Raw genomic sequence first — 21,890 nt, 5'->3', positions numbered from 1 at the left:
CTGTCCCCGTGTCCCGTGTCCCCTGTCCCATGTCCCGTGTCCCCTGTCCCGTGTCCCCTGGCCGCTCCCTGTCCCCCGGCCGCACGCAGCGCACTTGGCGCAGCGGCCCCGCGCTGGCGCACTCGGCGTACGCAGCCGGCGTACGCAGTTGGCGCAGCGGGCGGCGCGGCCGAGGCCGCGGGAGCCGGGCGGCCGGGACCGCACCATGTGCGGGCGGCGGGGAGGCGGCGGCGCCGCCGCTCCCGTTCCCTCCGCGAACCGGCGCCGCCGCCCCCGCCCCGCCGGCCCCGGGGGCTCGGGGGGGCGCGGCGGGGGCGGTGCCCGGCGGCGCGGGGCGCGGCGCCCGCGGGTGTTCGCGGGGCGCAGATCGTACCATCTGCGGGCGCCCCCCTGGCCGTGCACTGCGGAGAATCCTCGCACGGCAATAGCAGCCAGATAATAACAATATTATTAGAGCCTGGAACCGATATATTATAGACACATAAAAATCCCCCACCATGTCGGTTGCCTTTGCTTCTGCTCGCCCAAGAGGCAAAGGGGAGGTCACCCAGCAAACTATCCAGAAGGTAAAAGAGCATGCTTTTATACAGACAATTTTAGACATTTATGCTGTCCATGCTCCTGCAGCTGGAGGCTGATTTCTAGGGCGATCAGGAAAACTCGTGAATTTGCGAGGGCTGCAGAGATGGACAGCTGGAGAGAGAGAGGTGGGGGAAGGAGGAGGAGGAGGAGGAGGTGGAACAAAGCAAAGGTGTTCAGATCGCTGCAAAGAGAGCGAGAGAAGGACGTAGGGAATAAAATCGGGATGGCACGGTATCCCTGCTGCTCGCCAAGGGGAAACCTGCCAAGCATACATTGGGAAACGGCAATAAAATTTTGCAAATATGCAATTAATTTATGATGGTATGTCAGGTTCTGGCCCCCAAAGAATCCAACGTAAAAAAAATTAATTGAAATAAAATACTGAATTTGCAAGGGTTTTCTTTTGTATCTGGATGCAGAATTTTAATCTCTCAGAAGATAGAGGGAGCACCAGCCACTGGTATTTTTCATAAACTACTATTATTATTATTATTGTTGTGATGTGTTTATTGATGTTTAATGACAAACAAAGCTTTTGAAAGATTTTCTCTGGAGAGGAGATCCCCCCATGGGTCTGGTGGAGGCCACACCAGAGGTGCTGAGTTGGGAAGTTATTGTTTCCCATTTCCCAGGACTGGCAGCACAGGCAGAGCCGGCACCCTTCTCCTGCAGAAGGTGACGCTCAGAGCAGCGAGGCTGGAAATGCCAATAAATTTCGTGCTTGTCTGGGTTTTACTGCCACTGCTGCTTGCCAGGTGCAGTTTGCTGTCGCGGCTCAGGTGTGAGCTCCGTGTGCTCCCTTGGCTGCAGTGACCAGGGCAGTGCCACTGCCAGCTGCTGCCACTTTATGACTGCCAGGGGACAAAAACCCCCTCGGTGGCAGCAGAGCAGGGGTGAGGGCACAGCAAACTGCCCCCACAGGGGCGAGAGGGATGACTTGCATCTCAGGATGTTTGGAAACATCCCATTTTGTGTGCAGCACGTGGTGTTGTGAGCCAGTTCCTTTTAAATACTGAAACATTTCGGACTCAGTGAAATGTAACTTTTCCTCTTACCTCCAAATCAGTTGGAATGATTTCATAATTGAGTTGTTTGTAATTAAACCCGCACCCACAGACAAAGGGCAGATAATTGTCTTCTGTTGGATTTTCAAGCCCTTTCCTTTTTGCATATTCATAAACTTCATGGAAGCTTCAAAATGTTCTTTCTTGAGAAACAGTGAGTGGAACCATTTCCCATCTCAGGTGCATCTGCTGACAGGGTGCTTTGGGACTGTTCATCAGTGTTGGGCTGGTGGCAGTGATCTTCTCTTTGACAGCAGTGCTGAGGAAGAGACTTGCAGGCACAGGAACTGGATGGGATTTATAGTCAAGGATGGAAATGGAGCAGAGAGAGCAGGAGAAAAAAAAATCCAAAAATCCTCATTAACTTATACAAATTTCAATGAAAAATATTGTTCTTATTTGCATTCATATAAGCAGCTTATTTTCATTTATTAACTCAATTTTCATAGCCTTTCTAAGCTGTTCTTATCCCAGTATCAAATATTCCTAAAATAGATTTCACACAGAGGAAGTTGGATCTTTTGGCAATAGAGTACCAAAAGTGGTGATGCTCCTCTAAAATAGTTCATCAAATAGCATTTCCAGGGCAGTGAAATTCAGTTCTGAACCAGAAATGGTTCTTTCCTCAAGAGCTCTCCTGCCCTGATGACACAGTGGTTCAAAAGCCCAATCTTGCAAGCACTTGATAGCAGGGTACCTACAAGCTCTATTATGCCAGAGGCAAATCTGAATTTCTGCATGCTGGCATTATTACTTTTTTTTATTCATTCACCTGGAGAAAGTGTGCTGCATTCACAAGAAATCTGAGGGAAACCGACAAACTAACGTATCTGAAATTTCAGAACAAATCAAAGGACATTTTAAGCTTTTAATCATATTATGAGCTCATTAAATAAAAATAAGGACATCTTGGGATATAATTCTCTTAATCATGGTTTCAGTAGCTGCAGTGATGCAAATTTTATACTTCATCAGGTTCAGCTGTCAGCAAGCTCTGGTCCTGTGCAGGAAAAGGAGCGGGTTTAATTGTTTGAAAGTTTGTTTCCTATTTAAAAGTAGGCATGTTAGTAACACCTGAGTTTTGGAAAGGGTTGGGTGATACTTTGGGATGAGGCAGAGATAACTCATAGTGAAAGTGTTTTCCTTCTTCAGCATCAGAATTTATCTGCCATTTAAGGAACAAGCTAAGTGCATGAATTCTTCTCTATGGGTATTTCAAGTAACTACTTTAAAGATAACTGTTTATAAGTGAATCAACCTTGTGGCTCAGTAAAGTCACATGTAGGTGATTTACAACAGCCAAAGCAGCAAAACTGCAGAAACAACTTCCAGTGCCAAGGAGGGTGGAGGATCACAAAAATACAGGACTTTTATACAATTCTCACAGTAACATATTCTGGTCCTATTTCTTTTATGCAGATGCTAGATGAAAATCACCACCTAATACAATGTATTATGGATTATCAGAGCAAGGGGAAAACTGCAGAGTGTACTCAGTGAGTATTACAGACTTGGGAGTTTGTTAGAAATGTTTCCTGAAGTCTGACTCTTCCCTTTGCTCAGTGGCACAGCTGTTGGTTTGCTCTTGGAAACACTCCTGTTCCTTTCTAGGAGCTTTTCCAGTTCATGGAGAACTGTGAAGAAGCATAAATGGTTCTGGTGGTGCTTACTTGAGTAAACACTCCAGTTAGAGCACTCTTGAAAAAAATCATGTTATTCTCAGCTTGCTGGCAGGGAACACAGGTTTGGCTTTGGAGTTCTGGGATTTCATTCCTGTCAGGGCTCTTGTTAGACAGAGGAGGGAAAAGTGTCTGATTGTTGGAGCAGCTGACTGGGTGTCAGTCCTCAAAGATGGAGGTCCCAGCTGCACAGTTCAAAGTGCTTTCAAAGGAGGCTGTATTTTACCTCTCCCTTCCCCCAAGTTTATCCTTTTGAAGTTTATAATTTTGTAAAAGAGGTGTTGAGCACACTGATCCTTGATGGGAAACGTGACAGCACAGACACAGGTCATTGCCACTGCTATTTATTAGGACAGATTAAAAATGGGTTAAGGTAATTTAATTAACCATTTGTAAATAGCGGGGGAAAAAGAGAAAGACTTGGAATTTTGTGTATTGTTAACCTTTCCAAATGAGCTTTACTCCTTGTTCTGTAGATACCAACAAATCTTGCACAGAAACCTGGTTTATTTGGCAACAATAGCAGACTCTAACCAGAATATGCAGTCCTTGCTTCCTGCTGTAAGTACCAGTACAATTACTGTAACTAATAATTAGTTATTAGTATAGCTAATATCATAGTTATTTCCCATAGATACATTAGCTATGCCAGAGGGAAATGTTCTTTGATCCTGTCACTGATCACTATAAATGAACCATTTTTTAGTATTTTTCCAGCTGAAAGTTTTGAAGTGGGCAAGTAGACCACCAAACAACCCAAAAGTTAATTTTACAGCATTTAAATTATGTTCTTTGGGACATTTGTGTTAATCTCTGTCCCATAACTCAAGGGTTATGATGCAGTGGTCCAGATTCAATATTCTTACCTGTTCTTAGTTTATTCTTTACTCAGGGGAAGAAAAGGCTGCTGTTTTATGTAAAAAGTCTAATTCAACACCGAGGCATTGGTTTGTCTCCACACATGTTGTTATTCTTGCTCAGTGGATTGATTTGGGAAGCACCACACATAACACAAACAGCAGCATAGCTTGGCAAAGGTCAATCTGTCACCACACTCCTGCGTTGTCTTTGCTAATGCATTCCCCGCAGTGGTTGTGTTTGGCATCCATGTGAGTGCAGAGGAACGAGCACAGAAGCCACGCTCTGTGACAAACACAATCATTTCAAGCCCTTCACTGTGCTGCTGCCTGTCAGCTGCTCCGTCATGCTCAATGTCATTCACACAGAGGAGTCAAACCGAGAAAGATTTACCCAAAAAGCAGAGCAAACACGCATCTCACCGAGGCAGTTTTTAGTCATAGCCAGGCTAATTTGGGGGGCTGCTATTTTTCCAATCCAAAACCTAACCAAAAAAATTTGCTTCTCCTCCTTGTTGTTTCGCAGCCACCAACGCAAAACATAAACTTGGGCCCGGGAGGGATGAGTCAGAGCGCATCCAACCAATCCCTCCACTCGCAGAGCAACCTCAGCGATGCCATCGGCACCGGCCTTCCTCCCTCCTCCCTCATGCAGAGCCAGATCAGCAATGGTGAGCTCCCGTCCCCTTTGTGCTGCTTTGCTGTTGCCTGGCAACTCAATCATTAATGCAGAATATACTTAGAGAGCTGGAAAAGACCTCTCCTAACTCACCTTTCAGGCACATGCTGAAATCACCACAAAATGGCTACAGGCAGGAATGGTGTTGGCTTCTGCAGAGTGCTTTGTGTTTCTGCAGAGGAAATTAAAGATTTTTTTTTAAAAATGCGTGATGAAAATCACGGAGTGAAGATGCATCCAAGTTTTTAGTAAGAAAAATTATATGTTGCAGTATTTTTGTCACGGAAGTGGCAGGGCTGGCCAGGGTAAAATGGAATTGCTTGCATGACTAACCACACAACCAAGCCTTCAGATTGCAAAGACCTTCCAGGACTCATTTCTCCTCACAAATCATTTGGTGTTACACCAGTCTTTGTCCTCTACAGAAGCTTGCAGAGGTTGTAGTGCACAGTCAAAGAATTTGCACAGGCATTTCATATTAATAATATAATCTGTTTGGTTTTGTTCATGCAACTAAACTAATTGAAAAACAATTTTGAATATGTGCATTTTATATTATGAATAATCTGTTTATTTTGTAGATCATAGTTATTCAGTCAGTTGTTTCTGTGGGTGTCTCCCAGAGTAACAGAGAGCAAAAACCAGTTTCTATAAATAGAAATATCTGATTGTAAAATCACAGACCTTGGCAGGGGGACTCAAGAGCAGACATAAGCCATGAAATTACTTCTGAGTTTTTGAAAATCCCTTTGTGGTCAAGCCTATTGTACCTTTTACACGATTGGATAAAGGACCTGTAAAGTGAACTTACTAAATTTTTCAAGGCTTTTGTTTTGAAAGATTGAATTCTGAGTATGAGTAATATATTAACTCAGTCAAAACATTGTTTTGTGTTATTAAGAATAGACATTTTCTGTACTACTGTTGTTGGTTTTCTGATTTGCTCCCCAGCCTCCTCCAGATCTCTGGAGTAATTTGCTGCTGATTGAAAGAACCAGACTGGAAGTCCTGAGGACTGGACTTACCCACGTATTTTCCCTTAGAATCACAAATTAGCCAACCCTTTTTTTTTTCTTATTTTAAAGAGGGCCAAAAATCTCTAATTTTTCCCATGCAAATAAAGCAAGGTTTACAAACACTTGCTTCACTCCATCTCTCACTCAAGGCAGCTCTATCTCCATTCACACACTCTGTGACCTTGTGTTGCACCAGGGTCAGCTTTACAACTTAAAAAAAACCAGAGCAAAACACAGAGATAATTTTCTGTAGCAGTATTTTGACCCAGCTCCACTGATTTCAGGAGCGCTGCCTCTCTTTATTTCTTGTTGAAACTGCTGCTTGCATCTCTTCATCAGAGGAAAATATCCCTATTTACAGCAAATGTTCTCATTTTGATGACTATGAAAACCATTAAGGGTAATTAATGAGGTTTGTATAAATGAGTTAGATGTTTTTCAGAGGCTGCAGGTACACTTAATAACCCTGAATTAAAATATTGTTATTTAAACATTGTAGCATAATTCTGCCTTCTAAGGATTCTGCATTCTACCTAAATTAATTGAGATTGACAGCAATATGGCTGAATTTAGATAGACAACAATTTGCACCATCACAACTTGGATAGTAACAATATACAGTGAAAACAACTTTGCAAAACTCATTCATAAAACTATTTCCAGCAAAAAACAACAAATAAGAACCCCATTTCCCCCAACATTAGCTACCCAACTGCAACAGAATTCTGAAAAAGAAGCACACTGCCAGATAAACAGGATGGTACAAACCCAGGATGTATCTGGGGCAGTCTGATGATTTCATTCTGATGTTGGAAGGGGAGTAACAACTGGGATTGTAATGGTGACTTGGAAAATTTCTCTTCCTCTGAGGGACTTTTAGTCAAACTTCAGGAAAGGGAGAGATAGGCTTGTTCTCTGAGCAGAGGCTGCACTGGTACTTCAGAAGACCCAGCTAAGAAGGTGAGCTGGTTATAGAGGAACTATATAGTTATATATACTAGTTATATAGTACTAGTTATATATATTTATATCCACTGTATAGGAATGCTGGATGCAGCAATGTGCAAAGTGTCTGTCAGCCACTGCTGTGCCTTCCCATTGTCACCACCTGTGTGAAGGGGGAAAAGGAATCAACTGCAGGACAAGAGGAAGGAAAAGACAAATTTCAACAGGCTGGGATGTTCCCAGAGTCCATGTATTTTCTGAAGTACATGAAATTACTGGGATGTTTAAATTTTGGTGCCTGCAAGGAAGTGGTTGTAGGGCATTGCTGCTGGTTTTGTTCTTCCCATCTGCAATCCTGGATTTGGCTGCCAGGAAGAGGAGGTTTGCTCTAACTGTGCAGCAGGCAGTTTTAATTTGTCTGTACATAACAGGGAGTGTTAATAATGAGGACTTTTGCTTTTGTATTTTGCCTTATCATAAGGTATTTCATAAGGGCCGCGAGGCCTCATGCTCACTGTGCTTTGCCAATCATAGCTCAGATTTTCCTGTTGCTCTCTCTAATTTGTGTAGGTCCCAACCACGTGTCTATGCAGCAGTCAGGCCAGAACACCATGCCCACGACCTCCCTGAGCATGAGTGTCAGCAGCCACGGGACTGGCCCTGGTTACAGCCACACAGTGCCTGCGTCTCAGAACGTGCCAATGCAGGGCCAGGGCTCCATAGGCAACTACGTCTCTCGAACAAACATCAACATGCAGTCCAACCCAGGTAACTCCTTCCCTCCTCCTCCTCCTGGGCCACCTTGACTTTCCACTGACCTCAGAGGGCTTGTCACACAGGTCTTCGTTCTGTAAATATTTCCTGTAGACAGCTATAAATGTGCCTGAGGAACAGACAGCTTTCAGACATCTCTGAACTTCCAGCTGTCAGGTGCCAGTGTAATTCAGAACAGTTTCAGACTTGCTTTAACTCAGGCTGACTCGCCATGGTTAGGGCTGAGCTGGGAAAAGAGGGTCAGGTGGAGGTGCAGCAGCAGTGTCTGATAGCCCTGGCAGCAGCATTGTGTGATAGCCCTGGCAGCAAATCCCACAGCCATGGGAGGGATCTGAGCAGCACCTTTACCCAAGCACAAAGAACCTTCCAGGGTATTTATATCCATATTTATATCCATTTGCTGTTTGTACATTACCAGCCCATTTTGTTATTTTATTGGTACTTCACGTTGTTTGCAGGGCATTAAGAGACTAGCAAACAACTCAGTCTCTTAATTAAAAAAAAAAGTTTGCTAGTTGAATCACGTTGAATGGGATGCCTGATGCTTTGGAATTCTTTACAGCAGCATGACATTTAGGACTCAGATAAATCCTAGAATATCAGTTTACTTAAACTCTATAACCATCAGGTGTATGAGAAGATGGAAGCAGAAGAAAGAATATATTAGAAAAGAAATGCAGCAGTGAAATAGTCAGGAAATAGACAGGAACAAACCTCATTTTTTGTTTCTTCCTTTAACCGTACTGCAATAAGGTTTGCATTCTTTTAAGTAAGCTAATAATAATTAAGGGCTGGGTGTATTTTAAATATCTGCTGAAGCAAATGGCAAGAACTGACCATATAATAAGATCCCTTCTGGATTCCAGTGCAGAAAAGTAAATAAATCCAGTAGGAAAACATCTCCCCCTGTGGAAAATGCACAGAATTATCAGGATGCATGTGAGCTGAAGGTTTGGCTTGCTTCTAAAGAGACCAGGAGAGAACTGCCCCATGTTCATCTTTGGAAAACAGTCTTTTCCATGTCCATTGCAGTCTCCATGATGCACCAGCAAGCAGCAACGTCACATTACAACTCTGCACAAGGAGGGAGCCAGCACTACCAGGGACAATCCTCCATTGCCATGATGAGCCAGAGCAACCAAGGCAACAGCATGATGGGGCAGCGACCCATGGGCCCTTACAGAGCTTCACAGCAAGGTAAAATTGCTATCAGATTATTGATAGGACTCTCATTAGACAGGTACATAAATCACCAAAATTTCCAAGTCACATTTACAAACAGAAAATCCCACCCAGGAGCACAGGAAATCCTGAATGGTGCAAGTATCATGACAATGAGATGAACTTGAATCTATATTCAAGATTCATCTATTTAATTATTTTGGGTGTTTAGAAAAATAATTCTGTCTAAAAGGGATCATACATCTATAAAGAAAAGATAAACAATTTGATATACAGCTCATTCAAGGCACTGGAAATTTATTCAATTCTTTCCCGTGGTGTTGGATCAGCCCTAACATGGCACAGTTAGCAAGGAACACATTTCTGGAAAGAAGACACAGTTTGCCAGCAATTAGAATGAAAAATTAGGCCAAGGAAAGGAAAACACCAGAGGATAACTACCATGCTCTAAGACCTCTCTGGATAAAGTTTTAAGAGGTAATAAAGCTGCTAGACTGATTCTAAAATAAACTGAATTTTGCTAAGAAACAAATTAATGTATTAATGAAAATATATTTAATTCTGGCTGTGCTCTTGAGCATGAAATCCATTCCTGTGATTTCTAATAACTTAGATTAGTAGATAAAATTTAGCCCTTACTTTCGGTGTTGCTGCAGAAGTGAGTGATTCTAGGATGTGTTACTGACTGTTGTGTGATTTCAATTTCAACCATCTTTGTCTGAGAATACAAATTTATTTCCTTTTTCTAGTGAGCAAAACATCCTTAAACTGCTTGCAATTGTTTGCTTTTCCAGACATAAACTTTGTTTTCTTAAAAAAAAAAATTAGACAAGGGAAGCACATCCCTTAGGAGTCCACAGGCTCAGTCTGCCTTGTCTTGTGCCTTGCAGGTTCCTCGCAGCAGTACATGGGGCAGGAAGAATATTACAGTGAGCAGTACAGTCATGGCCAAGGCTCATCAGAACCTATGAATCAGCAATACTATCCAGATGGTAATTCCTCTGAGCTGGGCTCACCAGGATACTGATAAAGTGCAGAGCACCACGACTGCCACGTCCAAGGACATGGCAAACCTATTATGTTTCATTTCCAATTTAATGCTGGAAAATTAGGATGCCAGGGGATGGGAGCCTGGTACAAAACATGCACATCAGTGCACCCTGCTATATAAACTGCTCCAAAAGGAGCCCAAAGCCCAGTTTGGATTAGTAAACATAAGAGTTCTATCCATTGGTGTGACTTTCCTTGCCACGTGTTCGATATTCTCCCTAAGGGGTCTGCATTTGCTCTTAGCCTCATCTTGGTGCATAAGCAGCTTCATAATGTATAATAAATATAAATTCAACACTGTGTCTACGGTCCCAAGAATGTATCTGACAAATCTTTGTGACTCCTTGCAGGACATGGTGATTATGCCTATCAGCAGTCATCCTATACTGAACAGAGCTACGACCGGTCGTTTGACGACTCTACACAGCACTACTATGAAGGAGGTAGGAAAACACAGCAAAATCTTAACAGTAAATTCAATATATTATTAAGATTTCTGAACTCTAAATTAACTGGTAATATTAACTGAATTATGGTGCAATAACATGGCATTTAGGAGAAGCAATGTCAGCTATAGAGCCTCAGTTCATTTTGTTGTTTCAGGATACAGCAAATGGAATTTCCATCATAGGTATTTGAAAAAAAATACCAGTAATAACTAGATATGTGGTCTTTCTGGGATATATGAATAAACATCATTATCTAGAAGAAAATAAAATGAGAGGGCTTCTTGAGAAAGCAGCTGTTTACCCTGGCAGACTTATCTTTGTGACTTTTTCTTCTGAAGCCCTTCTGGGATAAAAAAAAAAATTAATTTGCAGAACAGGTTGTTTGTTTAGTAATATGTATAAATAAGTAACTCTCCTATTCAAAAGAATTAAAAATGACTGGAGAAATAAACATCTTGCTTGTCAAGATCCAAGCATCTGTTTCTAAGAAAAGTATTTGTGTATGAGTTCTAGACCAAGGCTCCTTTATACCTTTGTTTTTCTTATCATCCGCATGTACAGTGAAACACCTGCCTCATCTCTGACCAAACAATTCCAATATTTCCCTCTCCAGGAAATTCTCAGTACAGCCAGCAGCAGGCAGGATACCAACAGGGAGCTGCACAACAGCAAACATATTCCCAGCAGCAATACCCAAATCAACAGAGTTACCCAGGACAACAGCAAGGATATGGTAAGAAAACTCTCAGTGGCTGGTCAAGTTGTTTGCAGTGTTTCACCCTGATGCCTCCATTCCTAAGCTAAAATAGGCTGTAAACTATTTCCTTGATTAACCTTGGATTAACAATGTACCAAAATTAGCCAAAGATCTAGTAAAGAGATTCTGGGCAGTAACATACATAAGTATAGCACTGCATTCCATCCTGAATCCCTCTCTCTTTTGATAGAAGTTAGAAAACACACATTTTCTTCATGTTGAGTTTGTGTTAAACACCATCAGGAGGTCACTGCCTGGGTTCCCAGGCCTCCTACACACCTAGTCCTTCTGAACTGACAGAAAAAAGAACATCAACAGTCCAGAGAATCACTCCTCTGTTGTTTATGGTGGCACAGCCAGATTAGATAGGAATTTAAACATGTGGTTGTTACTAAAATATAGGCCAGGTATTTTGCACAGAGATGTGCCCATACAGGTTTCAGAGGGGCCTCACTCAGAAGTATTATGACGTTTTCTGAGCTAAGTTTAAAACCTGAAGTTTACACTGCTGCAACTACATCATTATTAGTATTAACACCTCCTAGTGTAAACCTAGAGGGGAGGTCTGGGCAGAATTTACTCACAGTTCTTACTCACAGAGCTTACTTTGTTAGCATCATGTTTTAGATTGTGTTAACTCTTAAAAACTCCAGCAAGTCAAGCCTGTAATGGATTTCACTGCCTGTAATGGATTTTACTGTCTTCTCAGGTCCTGCACAAGGAGCCTCTTCACAGTATTCCAGCTACCAACAGGGACAGGGGCAGCAATATGGAAGTTACAGAGCTTCCCAGACAGGCCCGTCCGCTCAGCAACAGAGGCCTTATGGCTATGAGCAGGTAAATTGCCTAAATCTCTGCTCTGAAAGAGCAGATCTGGCTGTTAGCTCTGTCTATATATCTATCTGATAATTTGGTACAGGTATATGGGTGATACTTCAGTAGGTCTTGTAAAATCACAGACCAAAAGAAATGGCCTAACTCGCAGTAAGCCTCCAATATATTATCCTTCACCATTACTTTTTTTTTTTTCCTACAGGGACAATATGGAAATTACCAGCAATAAAAGAACACAGTGCTGTGTCAGATTCCTTTCAATAGTATCTCAATCTTTTGAACTGGATGTACAGGCAGTTTTGATTAATTGTAATATGTTGGTTACCCCTTAGCACAAAGCAGCGTCTGTATGTGAACAGTGTTCATTTCATGCTGGATATGAAGCAGTGCACTACTGGTAACAAGACAATGCTTTAATGGTTTGATATTTGGTGCTGTGTATAGTACTGTATGTTGATACAACGCAGAGGTTTTCCATTTACCCCCTCTTGTCCCATTCTTGATGTTTCTGAATAGCTTTAGGATCATTAGATCACAGTTGTGCCCCGTTCTGGACAACAGCCAGGTAGTTCTGCAGTCTGGCCCAATGCAAAGCCCATCAGTCACATCTCAGCCCAGGGAAGTTCCCTGTGGGAAGTTATTGATCTTTTTTTTAACTGGATGCATTGAAGATTTCCTGCCAGCCTCCAAAATCCATGGCTCTTCAGTTTACTTCTACAGAACAAGGGGATGGATACATTCCTTATAAAATGTCAGTTCTATGCTATATGACAAAAAATAACTGCAACTTCTCTAACACCTACCTACCCAAATCCTATAATTCAGTAATCTGCATAAGTCCACATTTCTGTGGAAGAAGATCCAAACCTACAATCATAGAAATGTTTATAAATAGAGGCACCTTCTATATGTCCATGTAAACAAAGGTATTTCTGTCATGGGAAGAAAAACAGAAGGGAGCCATGAGACCTGCAGTGTCAGCCTGCTTGACATCAATATTGCTTCACATTGTGCTTAGCTGAGAAAATACATCTGGCAGAAGTCCTGTCTTGAATATCCTGCTCCAAATTTTATAACTTGCATATGCATTTTTGTGCCAAATTTTGCAAGCAGGTGGCTGGCATCCTTCTTTGTTCTGATTCTTGTGCTGCCCTTGCTCAGATTCCCCAGCAAGCATTATAACCATAAATATTGTCAAATTTGGTGGTCTGTTGTTCTCACAGCTCATCATCACTTTTATTTTCTTATTGTAGCTTGACAGAAAGATAGTTCAGAGGTAAAAGAAAAAAAAATGCATTTTAATTGCAGACAAGCAATTAAATTCAGCTTTAATTGTGAGACACTATTATGCATATAGAGAGAGGAGCTATTAATGGGGTCAACCAGTGAGAGAATACCTATAGAGGGAGAATTTAGAGAGAAAAACTAGTGGTATGTAAAAATCAGTATGAACAAGTATGTAAGTGGCTTCTATTCAGTTTTATATGTTCTTATAAAGTCTTGGGGGGGGTGAAAAAAAAAAGTGCTTTTAAAGTGCTTGTATAAGTGTTGAGCAAAATACTATGTCCAAATTTCTCTGAAGCAAAAAGCTGGGGTGGCTGTGTAGCCCACAAACATTTTTTGATATGAGATTAACTGCAAATTTACAAAAGTAAATACACTGTGTAGGATTTTCTCCTTTTCTTTATCTGACTGATGTTATTTATGGGATTTTGAGTACTTTATATTTTGAAAAACAAAGGCCACAAGGAAAACACATCTCTCAATTCATTACTTTTTTTTTCCTTTAGAAGAAAATCTTTAACTGGACAACTAGAAAGATTACTATCAAATGTTGTCCAAGCACTGTCCTTCCTGTGTTAATAATTTCAACTACTGCTAAAATAGAAGACTTTTTTTTTCAGTCAGTCCTCATTCCTTTCATCTTTCCTGCTGGTGTTTTCATACAAATAAGTACTCTCAAATGGCAAGGAAGAGAAGGAAGTAAGATTGTTTTCTTTATAATAATTACTATTACAGGTAGCCAGAAGAATGCAATATTGCTCTTTGCCAGTTTGGGAATACGCCTTTTATGTGGTTTTTGAAAGTGCTGAAATGCTTTTGAGAGAATATGAACAACACTTAAACCGAAACAGCAACATTACATCAATCTGAAATGTCTTACATTAAGAACTTCGTGAATGTTGTGTATATAATGTATTTGAAAGAGCACTTTGAAAATAGTTTGTACATTTATTTCCTAATTTATACATGATTTTTGGTGTTAATATTTCTAATTGTTAATAACAAAACATTTATTTAATGTGTCGTCCATTTTTATGTATTAATGTGGAAACAAAGTGATGCCAGCATTTTGACTTCTTCCATGAATTGTATCATTTTCTGTTTTGTAATACAGAATGCTTGAAAATCGTTTAGTTTAAATATTATCTGCAAGTGGATTTGGTGGTACTTTTCTTGTGGCAGATGGGATGGGTAGCACAGGTTACCCTTTCCTTGGGGCGCTGGTGGGTGAGGGCTGGCCCAGAAATCCGCCGGCTGCTGGGCTGATCCCGGCGAGGGAGGCAGAATTCTGCTCCTCAGGGCACGGAGCTGTTGGAGGATCAGCCAGAGGACCAGGCTGATCAGAGCGATGGAGCAGCTCTGCCGTGGGGAAAGGCTGAGAGAACCGGGGTTGTTCAGCCTGGTTAGGGGAACTTTGCAGTGCCTTAATTGCCGTGTCTGAAGGGAGCTGTGAGAGACACGGAAAGGGGCTATTTGAAAACGCCTGGAGTGACAAGACAAGGGGGAATGGCTTCAAGCTGGCAGAGGCAGGGTTAGGTGGGTATTAGGAGGATGCTCGGTCCCGTGAGGGGCGGGAGGCCCTGGCACAGGGTGCCCAGAGAAGCTGTGGCTGCTCCAGCCCTGGAAGCGCTCAAGGCCAGGCTGGACGGGGCTTGCTGCGAGCTGAGACGGTGGAAGGGGGAACGAGATGATCTTTAAGATCCCTTCCAACCCAAGCCACTCTGGATTGGAAGCCTGGCGGGCTGCCCCAGCCCTCACGGGCCGGGCTGAGGCGGGGCTGAGGCGGGGCTGAGGCGGGCCGGGGCTGCCGGGGCGCGGCTTCGCCGCAGCGGCTGCGCCCGGGAGGCCGAGGCGGGGCCGGGCGGCGCCTGTCCCTCCATGGCGGTGCTGTGTGCGGCCGGGCTGGGCGGCTCGCTGCGGCGCTGCGGGGCCGCGGGGAGCGGACACAGCCTCTGGAAGCCGCTCCTGCTGCTGCTCAGCCCGCCGGCTTTCTCCACGACCTGCGCCCGCTGCGGCAAGGACAGGCGGCTGAGGCAGAAGAGAGCCATTTCGGAGCGGCAGCTGGTGAGTGCTGGGCTCCGGGCGAGTTCGGGGTGCCTCTCGCCAGCTGAGGAAATAGTGGCTAAACTATAACTGACTTCCAGAATAGTGAGGAAATGAGTCCGCCCCGCGATATTCTCGGCGCTCACAGGGATCCTGTTAGCGTTCCACTTCCCCTTTGGCCTCTTTGGGCGGGAAGCATCCCTAAGTCTAGAAAGGAAAAAGGGTTTTAAAGGTAAAGCTGTAAAGTGGTGTTTTAGCTTTAAAAACACCATTTAGCTTTAAATCTAAAATATTGCTTTGTTTTTCACTGTTTTTTTCAGTCTTGTGGTGTAGTCAGCTGCCAAGCAAGCATCACTTTATGTCAGAGAAACTTCAGGGTCCTAGAATTTATTCTTCATCTTATTTTTATATTTACACATCTCTGGAAAGTCTTATTTCCTAATGATCCATAAATCAGTTCCCATTAAAAGCCATAGTTTACTGTTTTGCCATGTGGTGGTGCCAAATACTTTCTACAAGAGGCTTTTTAGTAGTAGTATAAATTTGATTATCAAAAGTTCAGTTGAGAGGTGGGTTTTTTTTTTCAGTTGCTTATCTTTAGTATCATAACAATAATAAGACTTTTTCTCCCTCACATACTGTTTGTGCCGTTTATTTAAAGTGACCCTTAAAGCCCAGTCTCGTTATGAAGTCCCTCAGTAACTGACAGAATTTGAAAGTTACCATGACCACAGTCACAATTTCTCTTTTCATCCCTCTGTGTAAACAATTCCACCTGTCAGTGAATGTACTTCCCTGATATTTTCCCTTGGGAATTTCAGCCCCTTTTCTGGAGATAGATAAAGTTACATCAACATAGCATAACCTTAGGTATTTGCTTTTTAAAAAGTTCTTAAAAACACTTGAAAGATGAGATCTCTTTATTATTACACTCAGTACACTGCATTTAGTTGATCTGTGAATGGCAGCAGAGTTCTGATTTATTTTTTTTTGAAATGAAATTCATCATGGCTTAAAATAGCAGGTCTGCCTAATAACTAAAACTTCTTGGAAGATGAGTCTGATAAATTGTACTCAAAGGGAGCACCCCCCACCCTTGTTGCAGACCCGTTATTTCGTGGATCAGCGGAAAGTGCGCGTGGTTGGAGGACAAGGAGGAGACGGGGGCCATTCCTTCCACAGCGAGCCCAGGAAAGTGTTTGGAGGTCCTGATGGTGGGAATGGAGGTGATGGAGGTCATGTCATTTTTAAAGGTAAACTTCATTGATTCTCTTCTGTTTATTGTTGTTGTCTTCTTGCTTAACACCCCACCACAGCCAAAACAGCTCTGCACGGATGGTGAGAAATGGTAAATAGCAAAAAGGTTAAAATGGTTATTTCTGTATGAGATGTCTTCGCTTTTGAAGCTTTTTCCTGAGCTGTGGTAAGGAGGACATAAATGACACTGACAGCCTTAGAAAGAATTTTGAAAATTGAGATATTTTGCAGATAGTTGAGTGGTGCCTGACTGTGTTATGTTAAGATCTGATTGAATTTTCCTCTTAAGATTAATAAAGCTGCCTCTAGCACCACCCTGCTGTAAAATCTAATCTGGCAAATTAATTTTGGTTTGGAATGACCACATTAATAAACCTAAGCAGCTACGTACAGACAGTTAAACTTCATCAGGACTTGGACTGATGTTAGTCTTCGCTGATATGCTATTGTTAAGACAGTAAATAAAAAATAGGGACAATAAATAGTAAATAGGATGTGCACTCATGCAATATTCAAAAAGGGAAGGAACAGTCAAGAGTTGGCTTTTCTGTGCCTGTTTTACTGAAGCAATGTGTTCAAAATGTGTGTCTTTTGCTTTTCAGCTGACCAGCAAATGAAATCACTTTCTTCAGTGTTCCGCTTCTATCAGGGCTTCCACGGAGAGAGAGGAGGAAGCAAAAACTGTTACGGAGCTAACGGTGCACACATGTATGTTAAAGTAAGTCAGTGGGTGTTGCCTGCTGTGTGGTAGCTTGGTACACGGCTGATTTTCAGGCTGGAGAACCTTATTGTGTGCAAATCTCATGTGTAATGGAGGGTAAATAGCTGACAGTGCTGTTTGAGTTCTGAAAGTGAGTTTCAGGAAATACAGCTCTCTTTTTGGGCCACTCACCTTGGGAATGTGCAGGAGTGATTTTCAGCAGGTCTGAAATCAGCTGGTGGGGGATCTGCTGCAGGCTTTGAGCTTTGGTGTAATGCTTGCACCTCTTCCCTTTGAGGTCCCTGTAGGTACTTTGGTGAAGGAGGATGGTGAAGTTGTGGCTGACCTCACCCAGCATGGAGAAGAGTTCATTGCAGCTTATGGAGGAGCTGGAGGGAAAGGGAATCGCTTCTTCCTCTCCAACGAAAACCGCGCTCCGACATTATTCACTCCAGGAGAGCCAGGTCAGGAGAGGGTCCTTCATCTGGAGCTCAGGACAACAGCTCATGCAGGATTGGTGAGTTTCTGTTGGTTCAGCTTCCACTTGACTGACTGAAGAAATAATGTGAGATAACATTTTCTTAGCCCTTGGCTTGCTTGTTTGGAGACACAGCTCGATGCTTTCTTGCTGTTACTTGGTAGAAGGGTGTCCAAAGTGATGTCACTCTCGTGCTACTTGGTGTTGTCCTACTTCTGCTAAAATCCATACTATACATATAGAAACAAGATTTGTCAGTGGTTGCTGATGATGCACAGCAGCTTTGCCTGCTGGTTCTGCAGATGAACACTACAGTAATGAGAATTCTTTTAAATTGGTTTGTTTTCTTGGTTTTGAGGGTTTTTTTCCCTAAATTATAAAGTTCAAATCATCTGTTTCATCCCTGTATTTCTCTTTTTACAGATATTAAACATTTGATTTTGTTAGAGCCAGGTTTATCAGCCTCTGAAATGAAAAATGCTCAGTCAACTCTGAATTTAAGCTATTTTTGTATTTGAGTATGGAAATATTCTAACACCAGCTGGCAAACCTGTGAAAGTTATGCTTTGCTGCAAAATGTTCTTGATGTAGTCCAACAACTGCAAAATAACTGGTCTAGCAGAATTTTGCAGATTTGTTAAAGATTGAGAAATTTGTGTGCTTGTATTCCAGGTGGGCTTTCCCAATGCTGGCAAATCCTCCCTTTTGAGAGCCATCTCCCGGGCAAAGCCAGCTGTGGCTGCCTACCCATTCACAACCCTAAACCCCCACGTTGGCATTGTCCACTATCAAGATTATGAACAAGTGGCAGGTAAGAATTTGTTGTGTGTACCTTGATAGCAATTCGTGTCACCTTTGTAAATGCTTTAAAATGCTGCAGAAATAGATTCGGTTCTGTAGTGCTCTTGCTAGTTCTAAAGAGCTTCAGAGAAAACTCTACTGAAAGCCCATTTCACCTTCATTTGTACGTACCCTTAGTGTCAAACTGTCAGTCTGTATTCTGTCTGCACTGGAGTAATCTAAATTTAGGTGTTTTAAAATAAAACAGCAGCAAACTTAGCATGAGTTGTGCTTTAGTATTGAGCACGGAGACTTCATTCTAAAAATACTGACACTGGCCAGTAAAAGACTGGGGAGATTTTTTGGGGTTTTTTATTGGATCTGCTGGATTCACTGTGAAATTTCTCTTGCAGTTGCTGACATTCCTGGCCTAATCAAAGGTGCTCATCAGAACCGTGGGCTGGGGATGGCCTTCCTGAAGCACATCGAGCGCTGCCGCTTCCTCCTGTACGTGCTGGACCTCTCTGTGCCTCAGCCCTGGATCCAGCTGCAAGACCTGAAATGTGAACTGGAAGCGTATGAAAAAGGCTTGTCTGAGAGGCCTTGTGTTGTGATTGGGAATAAGGTTGACCTTGCTGAGTCCAGGGTCAATCTGCCACTGCTTAGGGAGCAGGTGGCTGAGAGGGTCATCGCGGTGTCTGCGCTGACAGGAGACAACCTGGAGGAGCTGCTGTTGCATCTGAGAGAACTGTATGACACTTATGTGAAGACAGAACAGTCACGAGGACGAAGCCCAGTCAAGTGGTAGAAGCCACAGCTGCTGTGAACTGGGCTGGAAGGAGAGCAAAGTTAAAACAGCAGCTTGATTTGGGTGCATCTCTGTGATCTGGGCTTCTTGTGGGTTGTTTTTGTTGTTAAAATGGAAGGGCACAGCATGGAGATTTCTTCTGGACTGCTGCTTTGGAAAGATTGTTTTGTTTGCTCACCTTTGAGGTGTCTCTGAAGTTTTACAACAAAGCTTGAAGTCCTGGTGGGTGTTGAATGGAAATCTGGCTCTTGTTTGGCAAACTATGGAAGGAAGAGAATGCTGTCTAGTAGAAATTACTGAAATTCAGGATCTGCAGGAGATGATGGCTTATTTTATGAAGTGTACTGAAATCACTTTCTCAATTTTCACTAATCAAAAGTTCTAAAATAAAACCAGGTGGTCCCATGTTTATCTGTTTTTATATGATGGCCAATTTCAGTTGTGTCTTAAGACTTTTCTCCTATTGTGGTCTGGTGTGGATTTTTCTCCTCAGAGGGATGCACAGCTCAGTAATTTTAGGGAGGAGGAGCATGAAAGAACTGCAATTAATGACTGAAATTATTTTCTCATTAGTATAAATAATTTACTATATTTAAATGCTGGCAGCAGCTAAGTAGCTGAATAAACTGGCCAGGAACCAGCCATTTGAGACTGACATCTGAGTTCTCCCATTTAGGAATCTCAGGCAGTGTTCTGAGAAATCCTAGGCTTAGATACATCAAATAAAATAACATTCAGTTCTTTGTGTGTGTGTGTGTGTCCTTTTTTTTATCAGCTATATCATTTTATGGACTGTGTTCTTAAACTTTAGGAATTCAGGAATCTTAATTTAGAACAGTGGTCTTTGCCCTCTCATACTGAAAGAAGAGCTGCTTCTGTAGACTCTGGTCATATTTTCTGTAAAAGATTATTATCTTAATAATGGAAAGTCAAAATTCATCAAAACACATCATTAAACTTTTTCATAAGGGACCTGTAGAGGCTTGTGGGGTGCTGAGACACAACACTGCCAGAAATAGAGGAAATTACAGAGTGGATATGAAAAACACTAATCTGTAGCCTCTAACCACTTTTTGTAATACAAAAACACAATAAAGGTGATAATTCTCTCTGCTTCTTTCTCTGCACATTTTTGATTTCATCCCTGGTAGTCTGATGCTTCTGCATGGAACATCCTTAAAAGCAGGGTTTTAATTCTGAAAATGTACAGGTCAACTTGAAAGCCTGAACTGATTAATAAATTATGGCCAACCAGGTAGTTACCTCTCCTAAATTCACATTCTGAGTATTTCTAGTTGTGGTCAGGTGTGGGGAGTAATCTGTGCATTATAAGCAGTGATGCTGGTGTAAATAGGATCAGGAAAAAATCAAAACTAATATTAAATCCTAAAGTCTCTCCTGTGTTTTGCTTCATCCCTGGGATTTACCGAGTTGAATTAAATAGAAGTTAATATTCAGTTCTGCTCTTCTGTTTGGATTTGTGCAGCATTTTTAGGCTTCACTGCTGTTCTTCCCGCTATTGCTACATGCTTTTCAACCACTTTTAATAAAACCAGGGGAAGGTTGCCTGAACATCAAAAGCTGGTGCAGCTTCTTAGCAGATTATTTAATACCCACAAAGGCTTTTCACTCTCTCTGGCTGCTCCAAAAGCCTCAGTGCTGTGAGTAGCTCCAGCCTTCCTTTAGTGCTCAGGTGCCCTGAGCTCCTGCAGGGAGAGCAGTGTTGTTTGCTGCTGTGTGGAAAGCACTGCAGGTTTCCTGACACCGTGCCACTGATCCTGCAGTGGGGCTCTTTGTTCTTAGCGTTTCAGCCACCTGCTCTGAGGTGACAGCACCAAGCTCCTACAGCCGTGTTCCTGACAGGCTTCAAAGAGGCTTTGCAGCCCCAGGTACTCCCTCATCCGGCAGTGAAAAGTGCCAAATAGCTCCAGCTTTGTTGTTGGAACAGCTCTTTGTAGAAGCTTGGACTTCCCATAGGCTTTAACCACTTGGGCCACATTTATCCAGGGTGCTCCTTCACAGTTAGCACCAAGATCTCTTGGGTCCCATTCCAGTGGAGCACAGGACTGAGGAGGAACCTCTGGTTCTGCTGAAAATAAAGTATTTGCAAAAGAAAAGCATTTTGCCTCTAAAAACAGAGAGGGGGGAAAATCATTAGTTTAATGGTGAATTGTTTTGGGGAACTGTTGTGTGCTCTAGGATGCCTTTCCACTTTTTTTTTTGGCAGGGGTGGGTGGGCTTGTTTTGATTTAGGTTTTGATGGATTTCTTCCGCATGATTCCCTTTTGCTTTCCTCTGCTGAACCCTTTGATGGTGACTTTGCTCCTTAAGCTGGCAAGAGGAGAGAGATATGGTAGATTTTATTTCTCATTCTGACAATAAGCCATGGGAATTCAGTGTGAATTGAAGTTCAGTCAATTCCATTTCCTGGAGAAGACTGAGCCATAATTTTGTTTAGCACTTTACAATTCTAGTACTCTTTCATTCTTTTAGTACACAATTACAACATTATTTCAGTGCTAATTGTAGGGGGTTTAATTTCTTTTATTTTATTTATTTTCCCCTTTATAAGTCCTTGGAAAATGTAAGTGGTATCAATTGCCTGGAAAAAGACAATCAAATGCTAATGTAAAAGCAAGCATTAGAAGCACTGCACTTTTGAACATGTGGAT

At 42.4% G+C, this 21,890-nt stretch overlaps 2 protein-coding genes across 2 annotated transcripts; both read left to right on the top strand.

Moving 5' to 3' along the window:
• The first annotated feature begins 369 nt into the window (after positions 1–369).
• Positions 370–14,309, top strand: SS18L1 (SS18L1 subunit of BAF chromatin remodeling complex). Its single transcript, XM_064391822.1, has 11 exons — positions 370–566; positions 3,066–3,142; positions 3,802–3,886; positions 4,709–4,853; positions 7,393–7,590; positions 8,629–8,793; positions 9,669–9,770; positions 10,179–10,271; positions 10,891–11,010; positions 11,744–11,871; positions 12,071–14,309. Exons 1-11 carry the CDS (start codon positions 498–500, stop codon positions 12,095–12,097), a joined length of 1,209 nt encoding a protein of 402 aa, XP_064247892.1. The 5' UTR covers positions 370–497; the 3' UTR covers positions 12,098–14,309.
• A 674-nt stretch (positions 14,310–14,983) lies between these two features.
• On the top strand, positions 14,984–19,959 carry MTG2 (mitochondrial ribosome associated GTPase 2). The gene is made up of 6 exons (XM_064391823.1): positions 14,984–15,216; positions 16,301–16,448; positions 17,055–17,170; positions 17,451–17,669; positions 18,303–18,441; positions 18,824–19,959. Exons 1-6 carry the CDS (start codon positions 15,031–15,033, stop codon positions 19,216–19,218), a joined length of 1,203 nt encoding a protein of 400 aa, XP_064247893.1. The 5' UTR covers positions 14,984–15,030; the 3' UTR covers positions 19,219–19,959.
• The last annotated feature ends 1,931 nt before the right edge of the window (positions 19,960–21,890 follow it).

The sequence above is a fragment of the Passer domesticus genome, chromosome 16, assembly GCF_036417665.1.
Source record: "Passer domesticus isolate bPasDom1 chromosome 16, bPasDom1.hap1, whole genome shotgun sequence".
Lineage (NCBI taxonomy): Eukaryota > Metazoa > Chordata > Aves > Passeriformes > Passeridae > Passer > Passer domesticus.
This window is presented reverse-complemented; position numbering and strand designations above follow the sequence as displayed.